Source organism: Rhipicephalus microplus, chromosome X (assembly GCF_043290135.1).
Source record: "Rhipicephalus microplus isolate Deutch F79 chromosome X, USDA_Rmic, whole genome shotgun sequence".
Lineage (NCBI taxonomy): Eukaryota > Metazoa > Arthropoda > Arachnida > Ixodida > Ixodidae > Rhipicephalus > Rhipicephalus microplus.
The window spans coordinates 388,052,756-388,073,648 of NC_134710.1; the positions used below are offsets into that span (position 1 = coordinate 388,052,756).

The 20,893-nt window shown below is 43.0% G+C and overlaps 1 protein-coding gene across 1 annotated transcript in view; it reads left to right on the forward strand.

The window, feature by feature from the left end:
* Window positions 1–7,919, forward strand: part of mats (MOB kinase activator-like 1) — a 28,922-nt gene extending 21,003 nt beyond the window's left edge. The window contains exon 3 of the mRNA XM_037413344.2: window positions 6,888–7,919. Within this exon, the coding sequence (XP_037269241.1) occupies window positions 6,888–7,147 (260 nt within the window). The 3' untranslated portion in view covers window positions 7,148–7,919. The remainder of the gene's footprint in view (window positions 1–6,887) is intronic.
* Window positions 7,920–20,893: the final 12,974 nt, after the last annotated feature.

Genomic DNA, 20,893 nt, shown 5'->3' on the forward strand with positions numbered 1-20,893 from the left:
GTGACACAGGCCACAATGCCGACCCAATTCCAACCTAAAAAGCAGTTAGGTAGCGAGTTATACCCATCTCCATTGTGCTGCAACTTACTGTGAGTGAGCTACTCGAGCGTGCACGCATTGTAGACCCGCGTGGTTGTTCCACCGCTGTTTTTCCTAGCTAGTACAACTAGTGTTTGCCCGACCTTCGGGATCATGCACATGCTCGACGTGGCTCAGAACGCCGATGACAAGAACTGGGTGCGCAAACAATGCGAAATCCAGAAACATGCAAGAAGCGGGCAGAAAAGCAAAGAGAGAGCAAAAGCGCGTCGAAAATTCCCTCTGTCTAACTTAAGATGGCCGCACAGGCATGCGCACTGCTCTGTCGTCGGTCAGCTGCCTGAAAGAAATAGTTCGAAAAGTCCTGGGCCGCCCGCATGCTGCCAGGCATGTGAAAAACGAACATGCGTCCGAGCAATCCTGAACCAGTGGACGGAGCTTCTGGTTGGTCCCCGAGAAAAACTAATGCAACGCCCGCGTTCGGGGCCTACGGTAGCTGTCCGGGACGTGTAAATCGATGAAGTTCATCATTACAGACTCGAGAAGGGCCTGGAGAAATATTCAACGCGGGTATGCCCCACACCTGGCATACTGCATATTACAAAGCAGCAATTACGGTAGGGCCTCCTAGTCTCGTAGTATTCTATGGGCTCCATCTCACATGGGCCTCGAAGGCGTTGAAACGGCTGACGCCGTCGCCCGTGTGTTCGCTCTTTGGGTAACGCCTTCAGACCCTTTGAAATGGATCTCCAATCTAATCCGGCCTTAACATTTCGAGAAACTACTGAATTCTACCAATTCGGTCACTCAATTTATACTAAAGCCTGTAGGGGCCTTACAAAGGTGGAAGAGCGCTTACTCCTTGGCCTTTAAACCTAAACACTGCTGTCCCCAGCAGTTATCAAATATCTCATTAATGCCTGTACAGGATAATTCCCGCACTGTGCAGAGATGTTTCTAGACATTTTCCACATAGTGTAGGCATGCCAGTCAACTGCTCGGCTGCTCCGACTTGGCGAGCCAGAAGGTCCTGGTCAATCGAGCCCGAGTCGCACTGGGTGCCAATGGGCTTTTGCAATGAGGAGCCTACCTCGTGTTTGTGAGGGGTGGCTCGCACCGTGTCACTCCTCACCTACTCCCCATGTATAGATAGCATGTTTCTTTTTCTCTCTCTCTCTCGCTCTCTGTTCAGTTTTTTTTTTTAAATCTGTGAAATACGGTTTCTAAAGCTTGCTCTTTACATTGCTTTTTATTATCTTTTTGCATTTAAAATTGCATTATTGAGGCAATGATTTTATTTGCAATTTTCTTGTTCTCACTGCCATTTAATCATGTCATGTATCATTTTTAAAAGTAGAATTCGTTTCAGAATAATATTGGCTATTAAAATCCTCAAGAAAAGGGGCAGTTTAAGGAAATGACTAGTCAGGAAAGCTATTGCACTAATTTACTAGATCCAATCATTGTTTAATGATATTTAAATGCACTAATAGAAGTTTCACAATGAAACGAAGTTACAGATATGAGTGAAGATTGAAGTTTTACTGATTATTTTTTAGTTACACCAACATCTGATTGCGAACAGTGCTGCTAGTAACTTGTCAGAATATGCAGCTCAGAGCTATTTTGCCCTGCCGTGGTGGTCTAGTGGCTAAGGCACTCAGCTGCTGACCCGGAGGTTGCGGGATCGAATCCCGGCTGTGGCGGCTGCATTTTCGATGGAGGCAAAAGTGCTGTAGGCCGGTGTGCCCAGATTTGGGTGCATGTTAAAGAACTCCAGGTGGCCAAAATTTCCAGATCCCTCCACTGCCGTGTCTCATAATCATGGGTGGTTTTGGGACTTTAACCCCACATATACAATAAATACATTGTCAATCATCAGAGCTACTATCTTAACGCTGGCCACATAGCAACAGCCAAACCAGCCGTGTGGTCATGTTGATGGTTACGTATGCACTCTGCCACTGTCACTTGGCATGACACTGCCAATGTGGCTGGCATTGCACTATGATGCACACAGCATGCTATGCAATGGGCGAAAAAATCTTGGTTTGGTGCACAGTAGTTGATTCACTGCAAGTCAAACTATGTATAAGAGAACGTAACTGTTCATCAATCAATGTAAGTGTGCAGACCCTAACCATAAACCGCGGGGTCAGATACATTCTCATTATTTCAGAGCACTCGCGAGACGCGATCGGCGAGCTAAAATAACGAAGCCGCATGCCCGTCTGCTCGCTGACTGCATCGGATACCCTTCGGTAGACAACGCAACTTCTACACAAAAATGCATTACAGTAGCTACCAACGTCTCGCGCGAAATATGAACTTCCTGGTTGGCAAACGTACCTATGGAATGTTAGCAGCTCAAGCGGTGAGCGCATACCGCGTTTTTAGCACCTGAACAGAGTCAGCATGCTGTGGACACCGGCGTTTTGTGTGCCATAGCAAAGGCACATGAAATATTTTTCTGCTTATGTTGCTTTAGTTGTGTCCTCCCTGCAATAAATACCAAATACTGGATCAACGGGCGCATGTATTTGTTACTTTATCTAGTAGAACACGCCTTGCAAGTGATCTGGCAACTTTTGGCTTAAACCTAACCTCATCGTGGCGAAAAAAAGAGAATTGGGGGGGGGGGGGGGGGATAGTGGTGGTCGAAAATTTCTTGGCCTTGCTTAAACCCTTGCAGAATGCTGCTTAAGCCACCTTCACTGCAGTACACCAGTGTACTGCAGAAGAGTATTGCGATTTGGAAAGGGCTTTTAGCACTAGTCACGGGACACAGCTCATTTTATTCCATTACTCGTGCGTTTATACACTGTATAACTGTGAATACTAGCATGATTGCCGACTTCTCAAAATGTTACGGCTTCTCAAAATATGAGTAGAGATTAGGGTTACTCTGCTCATGTTGTGGTGCGTGCGTGGGGAGCAGGTGGAGGGAAAGATGATGTCAAGCAACACGACACTCATACTTGGAAGGCGCACTCACACATATATACACAAATGAACTGCTCAGTTATAGAGAATTATGTTATAGTGAATTCTTTCAGCTCTAAAACGAGTTCTCTTCACACTGCAGCAGCGACTAGATTGAACCACTAATCTTAACACTGAAGTATGGAGTCTGGAGAAATAACCCATGCGTGTTTGGGGGCACTCATGTTTAGCGGCGCCACTTATGACAAACCTCGGAACTGACGCGAGGCAACTTGATGGCTTTTCCACAGACAGCGCCACCAGCAAAAAATATTTGCAAGATTTGTTACTTCTTGAAAATCTGTTGTTTCAAGTTAGTGAGCACTAGTAATTACAAGACATGACATGGTCCTGCTAATGTGCGATAATTGTTGTGAGTTAACCTGTAAATGAAAAATAAAAGTAGATTTGTATGAACCTGGCAAGCAGAAAAATGAGGTAAATTCACTGCTGTCCTACAATTTTCTAATTAACTTAAGATAGTTTTCTCTTCATAGAAACCCAGGGAAAGGCTTGCTGCTTCAGTATTGAAAGTTTCAGCTTGGATAGTTTTGTCTCTTCGTTGGTAATGCCTGAACATGTGGAGCCGTATATTGCTGAATTCAAGTAGTAATAATTTATGAACTATTTTTCAGAACGCAAAAGAACTTCATGCAGACAATAAATACATTGTAGCCTGGAAACACATTCAATATTGTTGTTCTATACAAAACATAAAATTTATTCACTCATAAACTTACATTATTTTGCCCATTTTCATTGGAGCCTTTATCACTTAACTGCTTTACTGGCTGTATCTCTTTATAGAAACCTTCATTAAGAGGCTTTATTAAGAGGCTCAGTAAACTTCATTTGGTTATGTTGAACATTTTTGCCACACGTCTAGTACAACGAAGGCTTGTACAGTAAGAACAGTGGTTTTTGCTTGCACTGTTTTTATTACTATGCAATATTGCTTCAGGCTAGGTGACATTACTAGTTGTCATTAGAAAGTGGAGAACGTAAGCTTTCTAATGCAGTACAATTCACATCAATACGGTGAGTGCAGTAAGCGTAGTGCTTCAGCACACAATGACTAAAATGCAGAGCGGGTGCCGCAGGAATGGAACCACCACCTTAATGCTCTCTTAAATGCATGCTTTCAGTTAAAAAAGCCAAACCCTATAGAATTGTGCTCGGGGGTTAACAGTGTGGCCTTACTGTCCGTTGCATTTATATTACTACGTGGACGACTTCTATAGGGGTCAGGGGTTCATTCAGGGGTTCAACAGATGCCCCTATTGTCCCAATTTGATACAGATCCCCATTTCTGCACTCAGCTATGGCAAAACCATGAAACTTACTGAAATTTTACCACGCTGCACCAAAATGCTCAATCAGCCTCAAAATTTTTTTAGTTGCGCAAATTTCAGCGAAAAATACAGGCCACATTTGTCACCTGCAGTTTGCATGATCAATCAATCCAAGTGCGCAGTCGCTAACCCTTATCCGCGGTGTCAGATATTCACATAGGTCAGGGCACTCGCGACACGCTATCGACCAGCTAAAGTAACAAAGCCGCACCCCCATCTGTTCGTTGATGGCAGCGGATACCTATTGGCAGGACAACGCAACTTCTAGACAAAAATGCGTTGCCATAGCCACCAACGCTTGGAGGGAGATATGAACTTCCCAGTCAACAAATGTGGCTATGGCATATTTGCAGTTAGAGCTGAAAGCGCATACTGAATATTTCTCGTGTGAGCAAAATCGACGTGCTGCAAATGCCAGCATTGCCGGCGACCGCGTTGGTCGCCATATCTGAGGCACACAAAACTTTTTTCTATCTTTAAGTTGCATTAGTTGCATCGTCCCGGCGATGAATACCTATCCGGTGTTGTCACCGGATTGACGGGCGCGTGTCGTTGTTATTTTATCGGGTAGAACTGGTCTTGCAAGTGAGCTGAAAAGTTGTGACCTTAACCTAACTTCATCGTGGGGGAAAAAAAGAGGATGGGGGAGGGGGCGTAGCAGTGTTAGAAAATTTCATGCCCTTGCTCCAATCCGTGCTAAACTCTGCTTAAGTCGCCTTGTCCACAGTACGCCAGTGTCCTGCAGAAAAGCGTATATGATTTCAAAGGGGCTCTTGGCATTATACCCCTGTCACACGGGCACTTAAAAGTCTTTCAAGTAAGCGGTCTTTTTCCGAAAAGGAGTTCCTGACAGCAGACACACGGCACAGAGCGAACTCCTTTTCAGAAGCGGTCTTTTTCGTAAACTGAGTTCGTCGATCTCTTTTACGGCTCCGAATGAGTAGCCTCGAAACCAGTGGGCGCCAGCAATTTTCGAATGGTGGAAAAAAAAGAGCGAATGCTTATTTTTCTTTCACCAAAACTCTTTGTAAAAACAAATTTCATATCCTGCAGAAGATGTATTGAACTCTTTTAATGGTTATTTCGTTTTCTACTCTCGTGAGCAGCTACGACGCGTCGGCAATATTACGTGGGGACGCTCGGTCTCGCACCGTGCCATTTTGCACAAGCGAGGAAAGCGTGGCAGTCGTGTGTTTGCCCGTCATTCAAGTGGTCAAGCTTGTATAGGGCAATGCTGACTCGCTTCTCAGGAGTGATGGTTTCACGCATGCTGGTGCACTGTCTTTCGAGCTCGCTGCGCAAGCTCTCCACAGTGGTGCCCCGTGGTGCCAGACGGACTTGTGCACGTCGCTAGTTATGGGAATGCTTCCTTAACTAGTGCAACAAACTTTCACATTGGTGTTTCTTCATCTCTTATTCTTAAATTTATTTGAAGAAACGAGCAGTGCAACAAGTCTTTAATTTGTACATCGTGATACATCGTTTAATTTTCATTGCTTCTCTTTTAACTGCTAGCGCCAGGCTTTCGCTAGCGTCTTCGAACGAAAACACTAAAAGGAGATCGTTGCTGCCGTGTGTCTGCTCCGCAACACCTCTTTGTTAAAAGTCTTTCAACTTCGTAAAAGACCGCTTACTTAAAAGACTTTTTGCGCGCCCGTGTGACACAGGTATGAGTCACAAGACGCAGCTCATTTTGTTCATTTACTCACGCGTGTATACGCTGCATAGCTGTCAGTACTAGTATGATTGCTGACTTCTGAAAATGCTACCGGCAAGCATTTGGAGCAGTGTGTGACATTGCTCGCGCTTTTTAAAAAATGTGAATCTTTTTTTTTTCTTTTTTTCTCTTGCCTCTACTCCTCAGTTTCACTAATCCCCCAATTTTCGAGGTCACCAGCTTGACAGATCCTTAGTTCAATTAACTTAGTCTGTCAAACTATTTGAAAGATGCGGAGAAGGCTAATGCGGATTTATCATTTTTTGCTCAGTGGGGTGGTTAAAAGTACTACCTTTATTGAAATGGCAGTGCTTATGTTTACTTTGCACGATTCAGGTGATATTGAATGGTTTTTACATTATTTTTCTCTGAATGTAAGCCTTCTCTTTTTATACTGCTGAAAATTTGTTCTTTCATCATAAAAGTGGATGTTTTTTTTTCAGAAACTGCATTTTAGCGCTCCAAAAGTAAACTTTCACTGCTCCAAAAATTGCTCCAAATTCTATTTCGGCTGTTGCACCCCTGAACCAATGCAACACACATGAAGATGGACTTGCCTACTAAACCAGTCTATTGTGTATTCCCTCACTATTGAAGGTGTCCGAAAGCATCCCATACACAACTGTACGTGTTTATCTGAGCCACTTGTTTCCAGCCTAAGGTTACTGCCAATGGAATGTAGTGCATGCAGATTATTGTCATCATTATAAGTGGACCTTGGCTAGCCTTGCGTGGCATCGTTTCTGAGTCCTTTGAGTAGCTGTGTGCATTATAATTTGCATCCATGTTGTACGCAGGTGTGCCCTTCCCCAAGAATTTCTTCTCAATTGCAAAGACAATCCTGAAGCGGCTCTTTCGAGTCTACGCACACATCTATCATCAGCACTTCTCGGAGGTGGTGCAGTTGGGCGAGGAGGCACACCTCAACACCAGCTTCAAGCACTTCATCTTCTTTGTCCAGGAGTTTGGGCTCATTGATCGGCGGGAGCTGGTGCCTCTGCAGGAGCTCATTGAGAAGCTTACCAGCAAGGACAGGGACAGCAATCCGTCACGCTAGGACATGGCGGTCTGCCTTCCTGAAACAACACGCGCCACCGCCACTTTTGCCTCCTCCCACCTTTCGGTTCTGCATCTGTAAAGACTTCCCTTTAGACAGCCAATGTTCTGCCTTGTGTTGTCCTTGAACGCTGCTGGAACAACCGAAGGTTTGCCTTGAATGCTTGTCCTTGGGGGGGTGAAACAAGCACCCTTGATGGTGCGTAGATTCACTGCATCACCGTTGCCACATACGACGTTTTTCTACCATCTGCTTACTTTCAACCATTCTGTATTACTGTACATGTTTCTTTGAGGCTAGAAGCACACTGTGCAATTTTTAAGAATTGTATTTTCACACTTTGATTCTATCAAATATGCTGCCATTAGCTGCAGACGACCTTAGTTGGGGGATGTGCTCCTGTCCTTTCAGTGAATATCCCAATGCCACAGTCAGTTTCTGTTTTTACATGGATGTGTCTTGGTCTATATTTTTAGAGCTTCTGTGTCAACTAACTTTGTTATTATGCTCAGCTATTTTGCCACTTACCTTTGTGAACATGAATAGTCTTTTTTGTGCTTGCTGATTGGCTGAATTTGCAAGGCCACAGAAGCCCGTCATACACCAGCGAGCACCCAGAACTGTGCGAATAGCACAGTTCTGGGTGTGAAGTGAATTCGAATATTGAAGGGTGAGTGCTAATCAAATAGAATATTTTTTGAATATTTCTAGAATATTTTTTTAATACTACGAAGCAAAACTGCAGAAGAAAAAGTCTGAGCAGATTCTTAAGCATATTCTTATGAGATAGCAACATGACCGTGTTTTTAATCGCTTGGTTGATGAAACACTGGGTGGGCTGTGTTTTATATTTGTCTTATTTGTCTTATCAAGAATGAGGTAATGCAGAGGCCGGATCATATTTATGCACAAGATTGATGTAATCAAGTGCTGCCAACAACACTTGCCACATGAAAGGCAAAGATGCTATTTCCTCTATCTCTTTCAGCCTTTGTGGAAGCCCAATTGATGTGATAGTGGTGTGCTCCCTTCAAGTGGGAGTTTCAAATCTGCCTCGTCGGCGTCAATATAAGGGACCATCTGAAATTTCGGATGCTAAAAATCTTCTGTGTCTGATTTTTGAGACTTCTTGCCCAAATTTTAGGTCCAAAACAGCATTAATTGAGCCTCTACGTCTGCCACTACTATCATCTCTATGTTGATTAAGTGTTTACAATTGTAGAGTCGGTGTATTTGCACCCATAGCAGTCTGAAAGGCAGCTTTGCCGCAATGCGAAAGTGTAATGGGAGGGAAGCATATCAAAGATGTGAAAGGGTCACTTTCAATTTGACGTTAATCGTATTTGTCTTTGGGGAGTTCGAATAGTGAAATTTAAGTGTAGATTTAATCGGATAGCAAACTCTATTGGAAAAAATTATTGGAAGTTTTGAATATACATCCACCCGAAGTAGAAATTTAATCAGACTTTGAATGGGTGCACTGCACTACAGTGTCACTTTAGTGACATGCTACCAGTGGAGAAAGGGAATTGTCATATGGAATTAACAGCAGCATTTATCAGTTAATGAGCCAGCAGGTTTTATATATTTATAATGTGCAATTTTTGCAAAATTAACATTGGCATGACCAGATGCAATAAAAGAAGACAAGATGACAGTGCAACAAGCATCTGAATAACATAACATCCTGCGCATTTAGAAGCGTGAATGTCAAAGCATTTATTTATTGATTTCTTTACCTTCAAAGCCGATATGACATTAAAGGTGGCCTATATTTATTCCCATAACTTCGAGCATCAATATGATGTTACTAGAGGGAGCATACGTAAAAACTCGCATGCTCTCTTATACATTCAGTGTAGTGATCCTCCCCGGCCTCCCTCTGAAAGCTTTCTGTACGTCACCTGGTTTCGCACTGGATCACTGTTCGGCCCACCTGTGACTAAGCGACGATGTTATGTGATGATGTCATCATAGTGCCATCTTGATGACTTCACAAATTTTGGCAACCTTTGTTGTCATCTCATGATGAAGAATATCTGCATCACATTATTCAATTTTCACATTAGATGAGGCGTATAAGTTCACACATGTTAACTAATGCATTGTTGATGCCTTATAAACAGAAGTCCTTTCATCGACTGAGGAAGAACAGTTGTCTCATAAGCTGGAATGCATAATTCAAGAAGCAGTTTCCAAAGCAGAGTTGTTCTTTTTTTCAGGGGTGCAGCAGCTGTGCTGATTGTGCCATGCTGTGTCCAATTGCCCAACCAGCCTCAAAATTTTCTGAGGGCTGCACTGGTAACCCGCAGTTTAGACATCGACAGCCAATGTAATCCAAAGGTGCAGAGAAGCCATGGGCTTGCTGTTTTATGTTGGGAGCTTAAAAATTTTTCTTGCTTTTTACAGTGCATGGACATTTTAAAATAAAGCATAAGCTTGGATGTATTCAATGAAAGTATCGACCATTTGCCTGCCATTCACCTCTGCCAACTTTCTCGGGATACTCCCTAATATCAAGCAGTGTGCTCAATTAGACAAGTGTGGCCATAAGTTCTCTGATAAGCAGACGTAATTTCACCATGAAACAAAATGGCAAAGAACAGCAGTTTCTAAATTTTGTAGCTTTGTTCTCTCTTGCAGATCACTGTTTAGGTAACTTTAACTGCACTATAGCAGTGTCGTGCAGAAAAGTGTTCTGAAAAATTGTGAAGAGGCTAGTACGAGTACACGCTGTCACAGGACGCAGCACATTTTGTTCCTTAATACACATGTGTTCGCCATATAATTACGAGTACTAGTATGATAGCTGACAAAAAGAATTTGGTGCCTTAAAGAGGAAAAGTTTTTTTTGTCACCCATAACCTGCTACAAATTAAGAATTTTCTGCTCCTAAAGCAAGATTTTCCTTCTCCAACAATTGCTCCAAATCATATTTGTGCTCTTTCACCCCTGTTAAGTAACATCTTTTTTTCATTTCGAAAAACTGCTATCAAAGATTTCATTGTATGTCAACTAGGCAAATGAACTTTTGTTGAGTGCATTCGGGCAAATTCATTCATCAGCATGTGTTATTAAGCTTTTCCATGCCTGTGTACAACACAGAGAAAAGAACACTCCTTCAACGTGACACTAACTTTTCTATTAACTGGTATAAAATTTAGATGGACACACTTGCTTCTTGGTCAAAGTTTATCTGAACATAGCAATGACCCTTTTAGAAAGTATCTTAAATGCACATCTTTTATGATTTGTTGTAGATGATTGTTCAGATCATAAAATACAAAGCTCATGGTTATAAGGGAATGTAGCCCATGATTGTCACCTATGATTAGTTGATTTGGCATTGGTCTTGCATAACTTTGCACAAATTATTTGATTCACCACAGCATATCATGGAAATGGATGTAGGTGCATTTTGTATCTGGCTTGTTTCGAACCCATTACTATTTTGTGCTTTTCTATTGGCTTTCACCCGTAGTAGTTGTGAGCATTGTATTTTATACACCCCCTGCTCTATGCTCATGGACCCTCCTGTGAACTGTTGTCATTACATTTCACCCCGCAGGAAGGTCTGCTCAACGGAGAAATTGGAAGAACCTTGTGTTCAGTGAGTTGCATTTTACACGGACCCATGTTGGGAAAAGCACTATTTAAAAAAATTTGTCATTCTTATGACTCCACACAGCAAACAAAAAAGACGTGCATTTGTCCTGCCTGAGGAATGTGTGGGTCATCCACTCTGGCACAGAAACGCTCATCTGCTTGAGGGAGACCTCTTTGTTGTCTAGAAATTGGGCAAGACTTCTACATGATGTGTGCTCCTATTGCCTTGCTTCCAGTTCCTGAACTTATTGTGCTTTAGGGGTCCCTAAGCTTTGTCGCTCCAGTGTCGATTTTGGTTTGTGCACAATAACATAGCTGTTGCTGTGCTGAAATAGAGTAAAACCTTATTATTATGTACCCACTTTATATGCACGAGCAGTTAACACGTAGTTGCGGCAAACCACCAACTGAGCCTCCATAGAGCCTAATTTATACACTGACCACATAAGCTGTGGCAGTTCTTCTCATGCTTACCACTTAGTGCATACCATGATTACTTTTTGTCGCGTATACACTAGCTAGTCCCTTTATCTCGTGGTATGGCCAGTGACAGAATATCCTGGGAAAAAAGTCTTTCACACTCGCAGTAAGAGCAAAGGCCAATCAACCAAAGATTCAGACTTCCGCACAAGTGCAGCAATGCCTGTGCAAATAAAAAATGGAAGGACTTGAAGGCATGATGACGGCCACCAACAAATGCGACAGTATGACTTATCGCTAACAGCCCTATCATGATAAGAATCTTCAGCTACCTTCTCGACTGTACGTGTGGCATAGAGCTGTTGCAAGTGCACTGTGCCTTTCCAGTAGGCTGTTTCTGCCATTTATGCCACTTTCTCGCACAGAATTGCTTGTGCGTTATGGAGGTGTGCAATGCACTTTGCTCACAGAAGTGAAAACAATGTGCCGTTGCTGTGTTAACGCAATAAAATACTCACCAAACAACCCATGCATAGTCGGGAGAAAAGTGGGTACAAATGTACCCTTGGCATTTGAAATGTGTACATATGATAGAGCAAACTCCCTAGCAGCGATAGTCGGAGCTTTTAAGGTGACTTGCTGCACACAAGTGCCTGGGATAATTGGCTCCACACAACAGGACGTACCTTGTGCAAAAACTATCGCCAGTGTTTGCTCAGTAGCAGATTTCAGTAGACTTGTTCTGATGGTGACTGCCTGACAAGTTGTCCAGTTGCTCTGGTGCCATGTCAGCCACTATGCAGGTTCCCTGTTACGATTCCAAAATGCTTTTTGACTTGGTAATTACGCACTGTAGCTCAGTCTTGCAAAAGAGCTAGAATATTTTCTGTGCTTGGTAAACAGTAACGTGAGTCTTGTCGTAGGTACATTAAACAAAATTTAATGTGGCATTCGATCTACTACTTCGGTACTAATGGTGCACGTGAAGGAATGCTAAGGTGTGCATGGCTGTTGCTGTGTAGTACTGTTTAGTGCATGCTTAAACCACGTTCCAAGAGGATATATATTAATGAGGTTTTGCTCGTCTGTGCTGGCAGCAGCAGATTCTTTGCCAGCAATGCAACGGAGGCAAGACAAAAACACCGCCAGTGTCTGTGCCTGTATGCTGCAAGTCATTGATTTTTCGCCCCTCAGGGTTGCGTTGCTCACCGAGTTTATGAGAGCAGTGCCTGGTCAAACTGCACAGTTCTCTCTTGTCCAATCGCCCAGGCAGGCCTACCATTGTCTCCGACATTGCTGCTCACCTGTGTGGGTCATTACACTGTCTTACGTGCACCTATATCTCCACACATAGTGCTGTCATCATAAAAACCTCCAGTTAAGACTGAATGCTGACATTTATGGTCCTGTAAGCTCAGTCATTAGCATTTATTAGGTATAATCAGTTTACTTTGCTGGCACTATCATGTTGTCATTCCTGGGTGAAAATATCACTTGTTCCATAAGATGCCTACATGGAAGTAACTGAAACAAAACATAACTCAGAAAGAATGTGTATTAGAGTGTGCTAGAGGAATTTGAGGTGCACAAACACACACTAGTGCACAGCTTTCATGTTATTGATGTCTGTTTTGTGCTCTTCATCGCTGCTTCTTTCACACAAAACAAGCTTGAACTCCAACCAGCTAATTGTTTTAAGTTTAGCCAAGCTTCAACGTATGCTCAACACTGCCTTTGTGTTACTCCATGTTGTTCTTAGTTCTGGCCCAGTCCCTAACCTTTAACCTGCCGGACTGCTTCCTCTAGCGGTTCGAACAAGTGTTATGTGCCTTGGAATAACAGAACACTTAGGTTTTAAGTGAAGTGAGAGAAATCAGTCGTCTGCCATTGGTAACTTTTCTCTCATCTGTTGTTCCCTGAACAGTCCATTTTTGTGTATCCAATTATTTAGCTCTTTGCATGCTGGATGTGCACCTTGGCCCTCCCCACCTCGCAGCTTTATGGAGAGATGAACCACATGCATGCTGGAGCAATTTAAGCGAAACGGTGGCTTTCATGTTCACTTTACCATTTGGTAAATTATTGCTTTAAGCCTGTACAACTATCCCCATTATGCGATTCATGTGTTACAGCATAATCCAGTGCATGGCAGTTCAGGTGCCGCTTCACTGATGTCGCTTCATTGTGCAGTTCTTGAACATATGCGCACGAGTGCGTGTGTAGAGGCCAAAATAATATGTTCAAGAAATTTGTGTCATAACTCGCTCCCCTTGAATCCCTTATGTTAAGAGTTGTTAAAACGGTCTAATTGCTCGACGTAGCTTGGCCCATTGCTTTACAGAATAGTCAAAAGGTGTGATGCTTAAAGTACTTTATAGATTTAAGAAAGATGACTTATTTTGCTTTAAAAAGTACGTTGTATTTACAGAAACATGTGCTTTTTCTCTCTTTTCATGGGCTTAGACATAAGGTTCCCTTCCCCCTCTATCACAGGGTAAACTTCATTCACTGGCTATTTAACATATGGCAAGCCCTATCACCAGAGGACTAATTTCTAGGCTTGTGGGAATATTCAAATGCTTTGAATATTCAAACAAGTATTATTGTATTTGAATTCGTTTTGATTATTGAAAATTTTAAAGTATTAAAAAAAAAACGAATAAGTGAATATTGCTCTGCATGTGACAACTGGGCAGGTGGTTTCACTGCTGTGGACGAGTGCTGATCCGTGAAAGCATTTGTCCAAATGCATATTTGCATTTAATCTTCTCCTTGCAAAGGGGGTTTCACTGCATGTAAGCAGTGCTATGCAGTGAGTACATCTAATAAAGAAAAATTCACATTGTCTCGGAAGTGCCACTCTAAAGTTAAATTAACATATTGTCCTCACATCGATTCACTATTTTTGAAGTTCAAAAGCTTTTAAACCTTCAAACAACATATTTACTTGCATTCTACCGCAAGTCAAATACTGCTACTATGAAGAGTTCTTCACACTTCTTTTGAACAAAGAACAATGGCACTAGCATGGGCCTTTTTTCAATTTTAAAAAAATATTGTGCAGGTTATTTTGGTTATGACAAATATTTCAATTTTTATAAGATGTGATACATAGTATTTAGAATTTGATTCGAAATAATTCGACAAAATTCACTATTCACTTCGAAGCTGAAATTCACAATTCACACACACACCTACAAATTTCTTTTGGAGGGTCCAACTGCCGCAACAGCTTTAGACTCGTTGGACTGACCCACTGCAGTAATCTTTGTGTCACATGATAGCACATTTGCAACTTGTACACATCTCTTCTTGGCACAGTGCTTTTTATTTGAACCTTTTTATTTGGCACCGTTTTATTTGAACGTAGTAGATAAACAGTACTGCAATGCATGTGCACCTAGGCCTTGGCCTCTGAAAATGGCCTCGGCTGCTGCAAATGGTTTCACGTGGTCTCCCGTCATGGTTATAAATCTATGCTGCTGTGACCCTGTTCTGGACCTAGAGGCTTGGTGTCATTATTAAAAATGTACTTCCACAACTTCTTCCCTGTGCTTATTAGTTTCAACTTGCAAGTACGAATGTAGGAATCCAAGTCAGTTCTCTTTGTTTTGTTTTGCTGAGAGGCATTTTCGTGTAAAAATTCGCTTGTAGTAGCACCGCCATTGGTACGGAACCATATGTTGTTTTATTCAAAAACTTGCGTCTGGGCAGCCGTAGTATAATGGCTTTGTGTGACCGGCACTAATTCATAGGGCCTGATAAAGCTCGGCCAGGTACTTGAAATCATAAAATAGCAAATGCCAAGACTGTGAAAACTCGTCCTGTCTCTCTAGGCATATGGATGGGAATGTATTGAAAGCACTGCATGGCCTTGAGTGTTATCAATTTCTTATTGCAAAAGTTCAAGTTGGTGGTTCATGGAGAGTGAACAAGGTGCAGATAGTTAGAGACTTAATTGGCAGAGGTACGAGATAATGCAGGGAATAGAGATGGATGTGGTACAGTGTAGAATGGACGTAGTGCAGGTGTAGAATGGAAAAGTAAATCACTTGATGCCGTGCTTTATCTGTGAATGCCTTGAGCCACTGGCCTCCCATATTTTAAGTGCCCCTAATGTAGCATTTGTGACTGCACCATGTTTGTGCGTATGCAGAAAAATGATCAAATGATTTTTATATTTAGTAGTAACATGCACGGTATTTTTTTAGGAGCACATGATTGTTGAGTGCATGGATCGTTAAATTCGTTCTGCATTTGCAAGATTTCTTGGCAGTCTGTTTTCTTAGACATATAGAACTGTTAAGCAGCACTAAGGTTTGCACACATTGTGCTCTTTTCATGAAAAGTACTGTCAACTGCTACTATACAAAAAAAAAATTATATAATGAAGCAGACCTGTCATGCGATTATCACGGTGCTAAAAAATTAGGCTGTGCAGTGATGTCGAAACTCGGGTGTGTACTTTGCGATGTTATGTAGTAATAGTGCATCGTCCCCCACCCCATTACACAAACCCTCTTTTATACATCTGACTACATTGGCAATAGGATCAGCCGTCTGAGTGATTGGTGATACGACTTAACACACAATGGAGCTGAAGGCAACAGCATAAAATGATGGCACTGTGTTTATTTTTTTTTTGGTGGGGGGGTACAAGCACGAAAGAAAAATTTGTTGCGCACTGCATTTTATCAATATCACTGCATCCGAAAGTGATTACGAACTAAAATTTAGCCAGTGCCAACTGTGTTAAAAGCAGTGTTATAAAGATCCACATGTAACGCTATGCATGGTGCATGTCTGTGCCTGAAGCTTCTTGCAGCATTTGGCTACCACAGCCTCTGCATTTTCTTGTATATTGTTTCGTGCCCCAGAGCCTGTGTTGGTAACAGTAGTATGAAGTACGTATGTTAAAATATTGCTGTTCACATGGGCCATGAGGAAATATAAGTTCTTGACAGCTTCTGTGTTTCGAAATTTCAACTATTCTAGCTGATGTACAAGCAAGTGTATAAAGGTGTACATTCATTTATTTGCTGCTTTTCGTTTTCCAGGCTCTATATATATGGGGTTGTGCTTTGTGCCCTGAGCTACAGGCCAGATACTCTATTTTTTCTACAGCACACTTCATTTTTCGCAAAGTTTTTGTTCTTATTTATAGGGAGGAAGTTGTAGTAGTAAAGGTAGGCGGCTCTCCAGTATAAGGAAATTGTGCTGTTTGTGACTGTTAACTCTCCAAGTAACTCTTGCACGTACGTTTCTTTATGGGAAGGCTGTAGAGGTAACTGGTAGTTGTGTGTAAAGAATCTTTGTTATGGCTGTCAGTGAGTGGTCCGGGAACTTGTGTAGAATTTCTTTCCATTCCTTTGCTCTCGCTATCTGTCATTCTGGCTGTGATTTAATTGGCTGAATCCCAATTTCTATTATCTGATCACCATGGCCCCATTTCAGGCAGTATGAAATGCTTTTTGTTTTGTAGGCCTTATGAAAGCTTTAAGCATGGGTTTCTCTGTTCCTCAGTGAATAGCTGGTGGCTGCATGTACCATACATTAAACAAATAGGAGGCTGCTTGTCTTGCCATGTTTCAAAGCTGACGTACTGCGCAACATTTTCATTTATGAACTGTTGCACTTGTAGACTCCTATGAGCATTTTTTTTCCCCCAGTGGACTTAGTCGATACACATCACAATATTGTCTTTTTCATTGTCCTTTCTTGTGGGTACTTGCAGGCCATCAGTGTTGTGCGGTCATTTTGTTTTGACTTGTGTGTTATCGTTTCAAAGTTTGTATGCTGTGTTGTTTTAGTTTTATGTGAATGTTGTTTCAGAAAGTTGTTCCTTGTATTTTTATCTTTATCACCCCTGCAATTCAGGTTGGGCGTGACTTCTCCACCCAAGACTGTGACACTGAGGAGCCTCTGCCCTTTATGTGCATAGACCGCTTGCTGTCAGAGTTATGCACAAAATGTTTGTTGTTCTTCCTGGCATTGTACTCTGGGCTGCTCGTATGTATGAGAATGTACTGACATACTCACGCTGCCGTTGCAGTCGGTCGAGCATGTGTAACTGCAGTTTTGGAGCTGTTTCAATTGTGACATGGCTGTTTCGTGGTCCTGTTCTTTACTGTAGTCTGCTTTTGCAATTAATGCATGCCTTGGAGAAATCGCAGCAATTGTATATCTGTACCAAATATACTTATTGCTTGCATTCATGTTCTCAGAACCCCCACCACCACATCCTCTGCATGTGCACACACATTAAGGCTTTACCTGAAATATGGAAGAACAGTGATTGCAATTTGACCTTTATTGTTGTAGAGGTAGAATATAAGTTAAAAGAAGCATCACTTCTCAGACGCAGCACTCGTGAAGGTGGTGGCTACTTGCAATGTTATAAAGCTCACATGTGTCCAACTGAAAGTTGTATGTGGACTACACCAGCTTTATGAACATTCTCTTCATAATTTGCTTCTTGATTCTTGTTGGTACTTGAAGCTTCAAAATCTTCGTTTCCTTGTGTGAAGAAAAAATGTATATATAAAAGGAAAAGCTGTTTCTATTTCTGACATTTCTTTGTTCTTAATTCTCAATTTTATGTCACATGAGAGCAACCAACCAACGGATTGGCAAACGTAGTAATAAGCGTGTTGTGCAGCTCGGTAACCACAGGACCACTCCTTGAATCTTGGCTAAGGAGCAGTGAACTATGGTAAAGTGCAGATGCGGTGTACAGTAGAGTGCTGACATGTGACGACGATTCTTTGTAGACATATGGCTGTGTCGGCTCCCACACCTCAATTTTTTTTTTTTTCACATACCGCACAAAGTGACCTTACATGAAATGTCTGCCGTCAGAAATGTTCAGCCCCGTGAACTGATATTTCTTCCATGATCTGCCAGTAAACTTCAAACTCTGTACGAACAGTGTATTTTCCTCTTTTTTTTAATGTCTTCAGCACAATGGCGAAGATATTTTACAGAACTCAATTTTGTATGAGGCAACGATGCAGATGCCTTTGAGGGCAGTGTTCAGCTGTACACATTGACAGTGCATGCTTTCCTTTTGTACGCTGCACAGTATGAGATGACATTCACATGTGTTCGAGGAGCACCTAGGATGTAAATAAATTATTTGATATATGACTGCATTGTCCTGCCTGTTTGACTCCTTCAGATCTGGGATACCGAAAGTCCTAATGAGAACGTGGCTGCGAGAGATCACTGATGATAGGAGCATGAATTGAAGGCAGAACGAGAGACAAAAATACTTTATGCACAAGGCAGATAATGACATGCTGTCTTGTATGTTAAGCCTTCTGAAGATTCATTTTCATAAGCTCTGGTTGCTCAATATGGGGAACCTTTTGAATCGGAATTGAGAAGGCTGCTGCCATGTAGTTTACTCCCAAATGCACTTTGAAGTATGCAAAGCATCTGGGCACAATTTAATTGATTCATATAAAAATTGCACAGGTTAAAAAATAATGTTCAGGTTGCCATGACGATATGCCTTGTAGGGATGCCCAGTTGTTAACTCCTGTATAATCAATATGATGCAAAGTGAGAGGGCAGGGTACAAGACCTGTTGATGCTTCAAAACTGCAGTTATAATACCCTTTAAGGTTCCGATAATGAAGCTTATCGAAGTTAAATTATAATTCGTGCAATTAATTGAAATATTTATTGTGCCCATGAAACTAATGTATTCAAATTGTTGGTGAACCCTACTAAGGGCAGGACTTTCAATTGGGCACTTCGTTTGCTTTTTTGTTGGGCATTAGTCTCCCAGAAAACTCTATACCTGCATCCACTGTATTTGTCTCGGCAAGGTCGCGAAGACTGAAAGGTTTTGGGCTGTTGCCTCAAAGTATTGCATTGGGCAAGTTCCTACATATAGCTTAATGAAAGATTTTTGGCACAAAGCAAAATAAGAAGACAGAATAGGATATAGCATCTTCTATGCGGTCTTTTTTTTTTCTTGATGACGGGTCAAGATCAATATATTGTGGGCATTTAGTATACCAATCCTCCTCATCTGTACATTATCATCATTATCATGTATTGCTTATGCATCCTCATCGTTGTCACGTATCATCATCATCTTGGTTCGTGCATCTCCTCTGTCGGCTGCCGGTTCCTCGGGCCTAATAAAGGTCTTCCAAACCAAGACTTCATACGTGGTGGAGCGTGCTGTTAGATCCCTCGTCATCCTCTCGACCACTCTACGCCCTGGAGCTACGTTCAGGTCGCCGCTTGGGCCAGGTGTCCGGAAATATGTCGCACCAAGAAGAGGTCGGTGCTGCAACCGTTCCCACTCCACCACCGCGTGCCGCGCCTTTTCACGTCATTAACAGCCCCCAGCGTGAGCCCCATCCCTTCGCCGGTATGTGCGGGGAAGATGTGGAGGAATGGCTGGACGATTTCGAACGTGTTGGCGCTGCTAACCGGTGGGATAACACCTACAAACTCGCTTACGTGTCATTCTACCTCACGGGTGTCGCGAAGACGTGGTTCCTCAACCACTCCATCGACATCCCCGACTGGTCCGCCTTCAAAGATCAGCTTTGGCATGTCTTTGGCACACCGACTGTTCGTTCGGCTCTCGCAAAGAAAGCTCTCGCGGCTCGGAAACAGCACATCGGCGAGTCGTATACATCCTACATCGAGGATGTTCTTTCACTTTGCCGCCGGGTTGAAACCCCAATGACAGAGTCAGACAAGGTACGCCAGCTTCTTAAGGGGATTGCACCCGTCGCATTCAATGCCCTTGCAATCCAGAATCCAGCTACTGTTGCTGACGTTGCGACAACCTGTCAGCGCCTCGAAGAACTCGAGTCTATGCGCCTACAACCGGACAGTGACGCGGCCCGTATTACGGCAGATCCAAACCTACGAGACACAATAAGGGTGATTATACGCAAAGAATTAGAATCAATGGGATTCACACTACCTTCAGTGTGTCCCATGCAGTCTTCTTCAACGTCATTACGGGATGTCATCAGGGAGGAGCTCACGTCCATGACCCACATGGCCCACCTGCAGCCCACTGTCGCTCGTACTCTCCCATCGTTCTCGCATGCCGTCGCCGCACCATCAGGCACCGTCAGCTCGACGCCGCCGCCACCAACGTACGCGTCGGTTGCTGCCGCACCTCCCAGAAGCTTTCCCACGAGCTTGAGCTTTCCATCACCACCGCCTGAGCCATCATCTGTCCCTCTCACTGCTCTCTCTCCCGGTGCATCTAACACAAGCTACTACCCTTCTTATCGATCGACTCGCCCTACGTGCTATTATTGTGGCTATCGTGGTCACATTTCACGCTTTTGCCGCAAGCGCCAGCAAGATGAGCGCCGAGGGTATGACATACGCGAACGAGACTATACCGCAGGAGCCTTGTACCAGGGCCGTCGTTATTCGTCACCGCCGCGTCGGTCTCCATCTCCGCCAGCATCCGGTGAACTGCGCAGTAGTCATCGATCAACCAGACGCCGTTCACCATCGCCCTACCGTCGCTCCTCTTCTCCTCTTCAGCCTGCTTCCCTCGCTTCTGATCGGCGTCCGGAAAACTAAGCGATGCAGTTTTTGGAGGACAAACTGCATTCCAACACAGTACTCCAATTCCTCCAGCGTGCCCTTACAATATGATTGCAGTCTCAGTTGAGGGAGTGGACGTTGATGCTTTGGTGGACACTGGGGCTGGGTTTTCTATTATTCGTG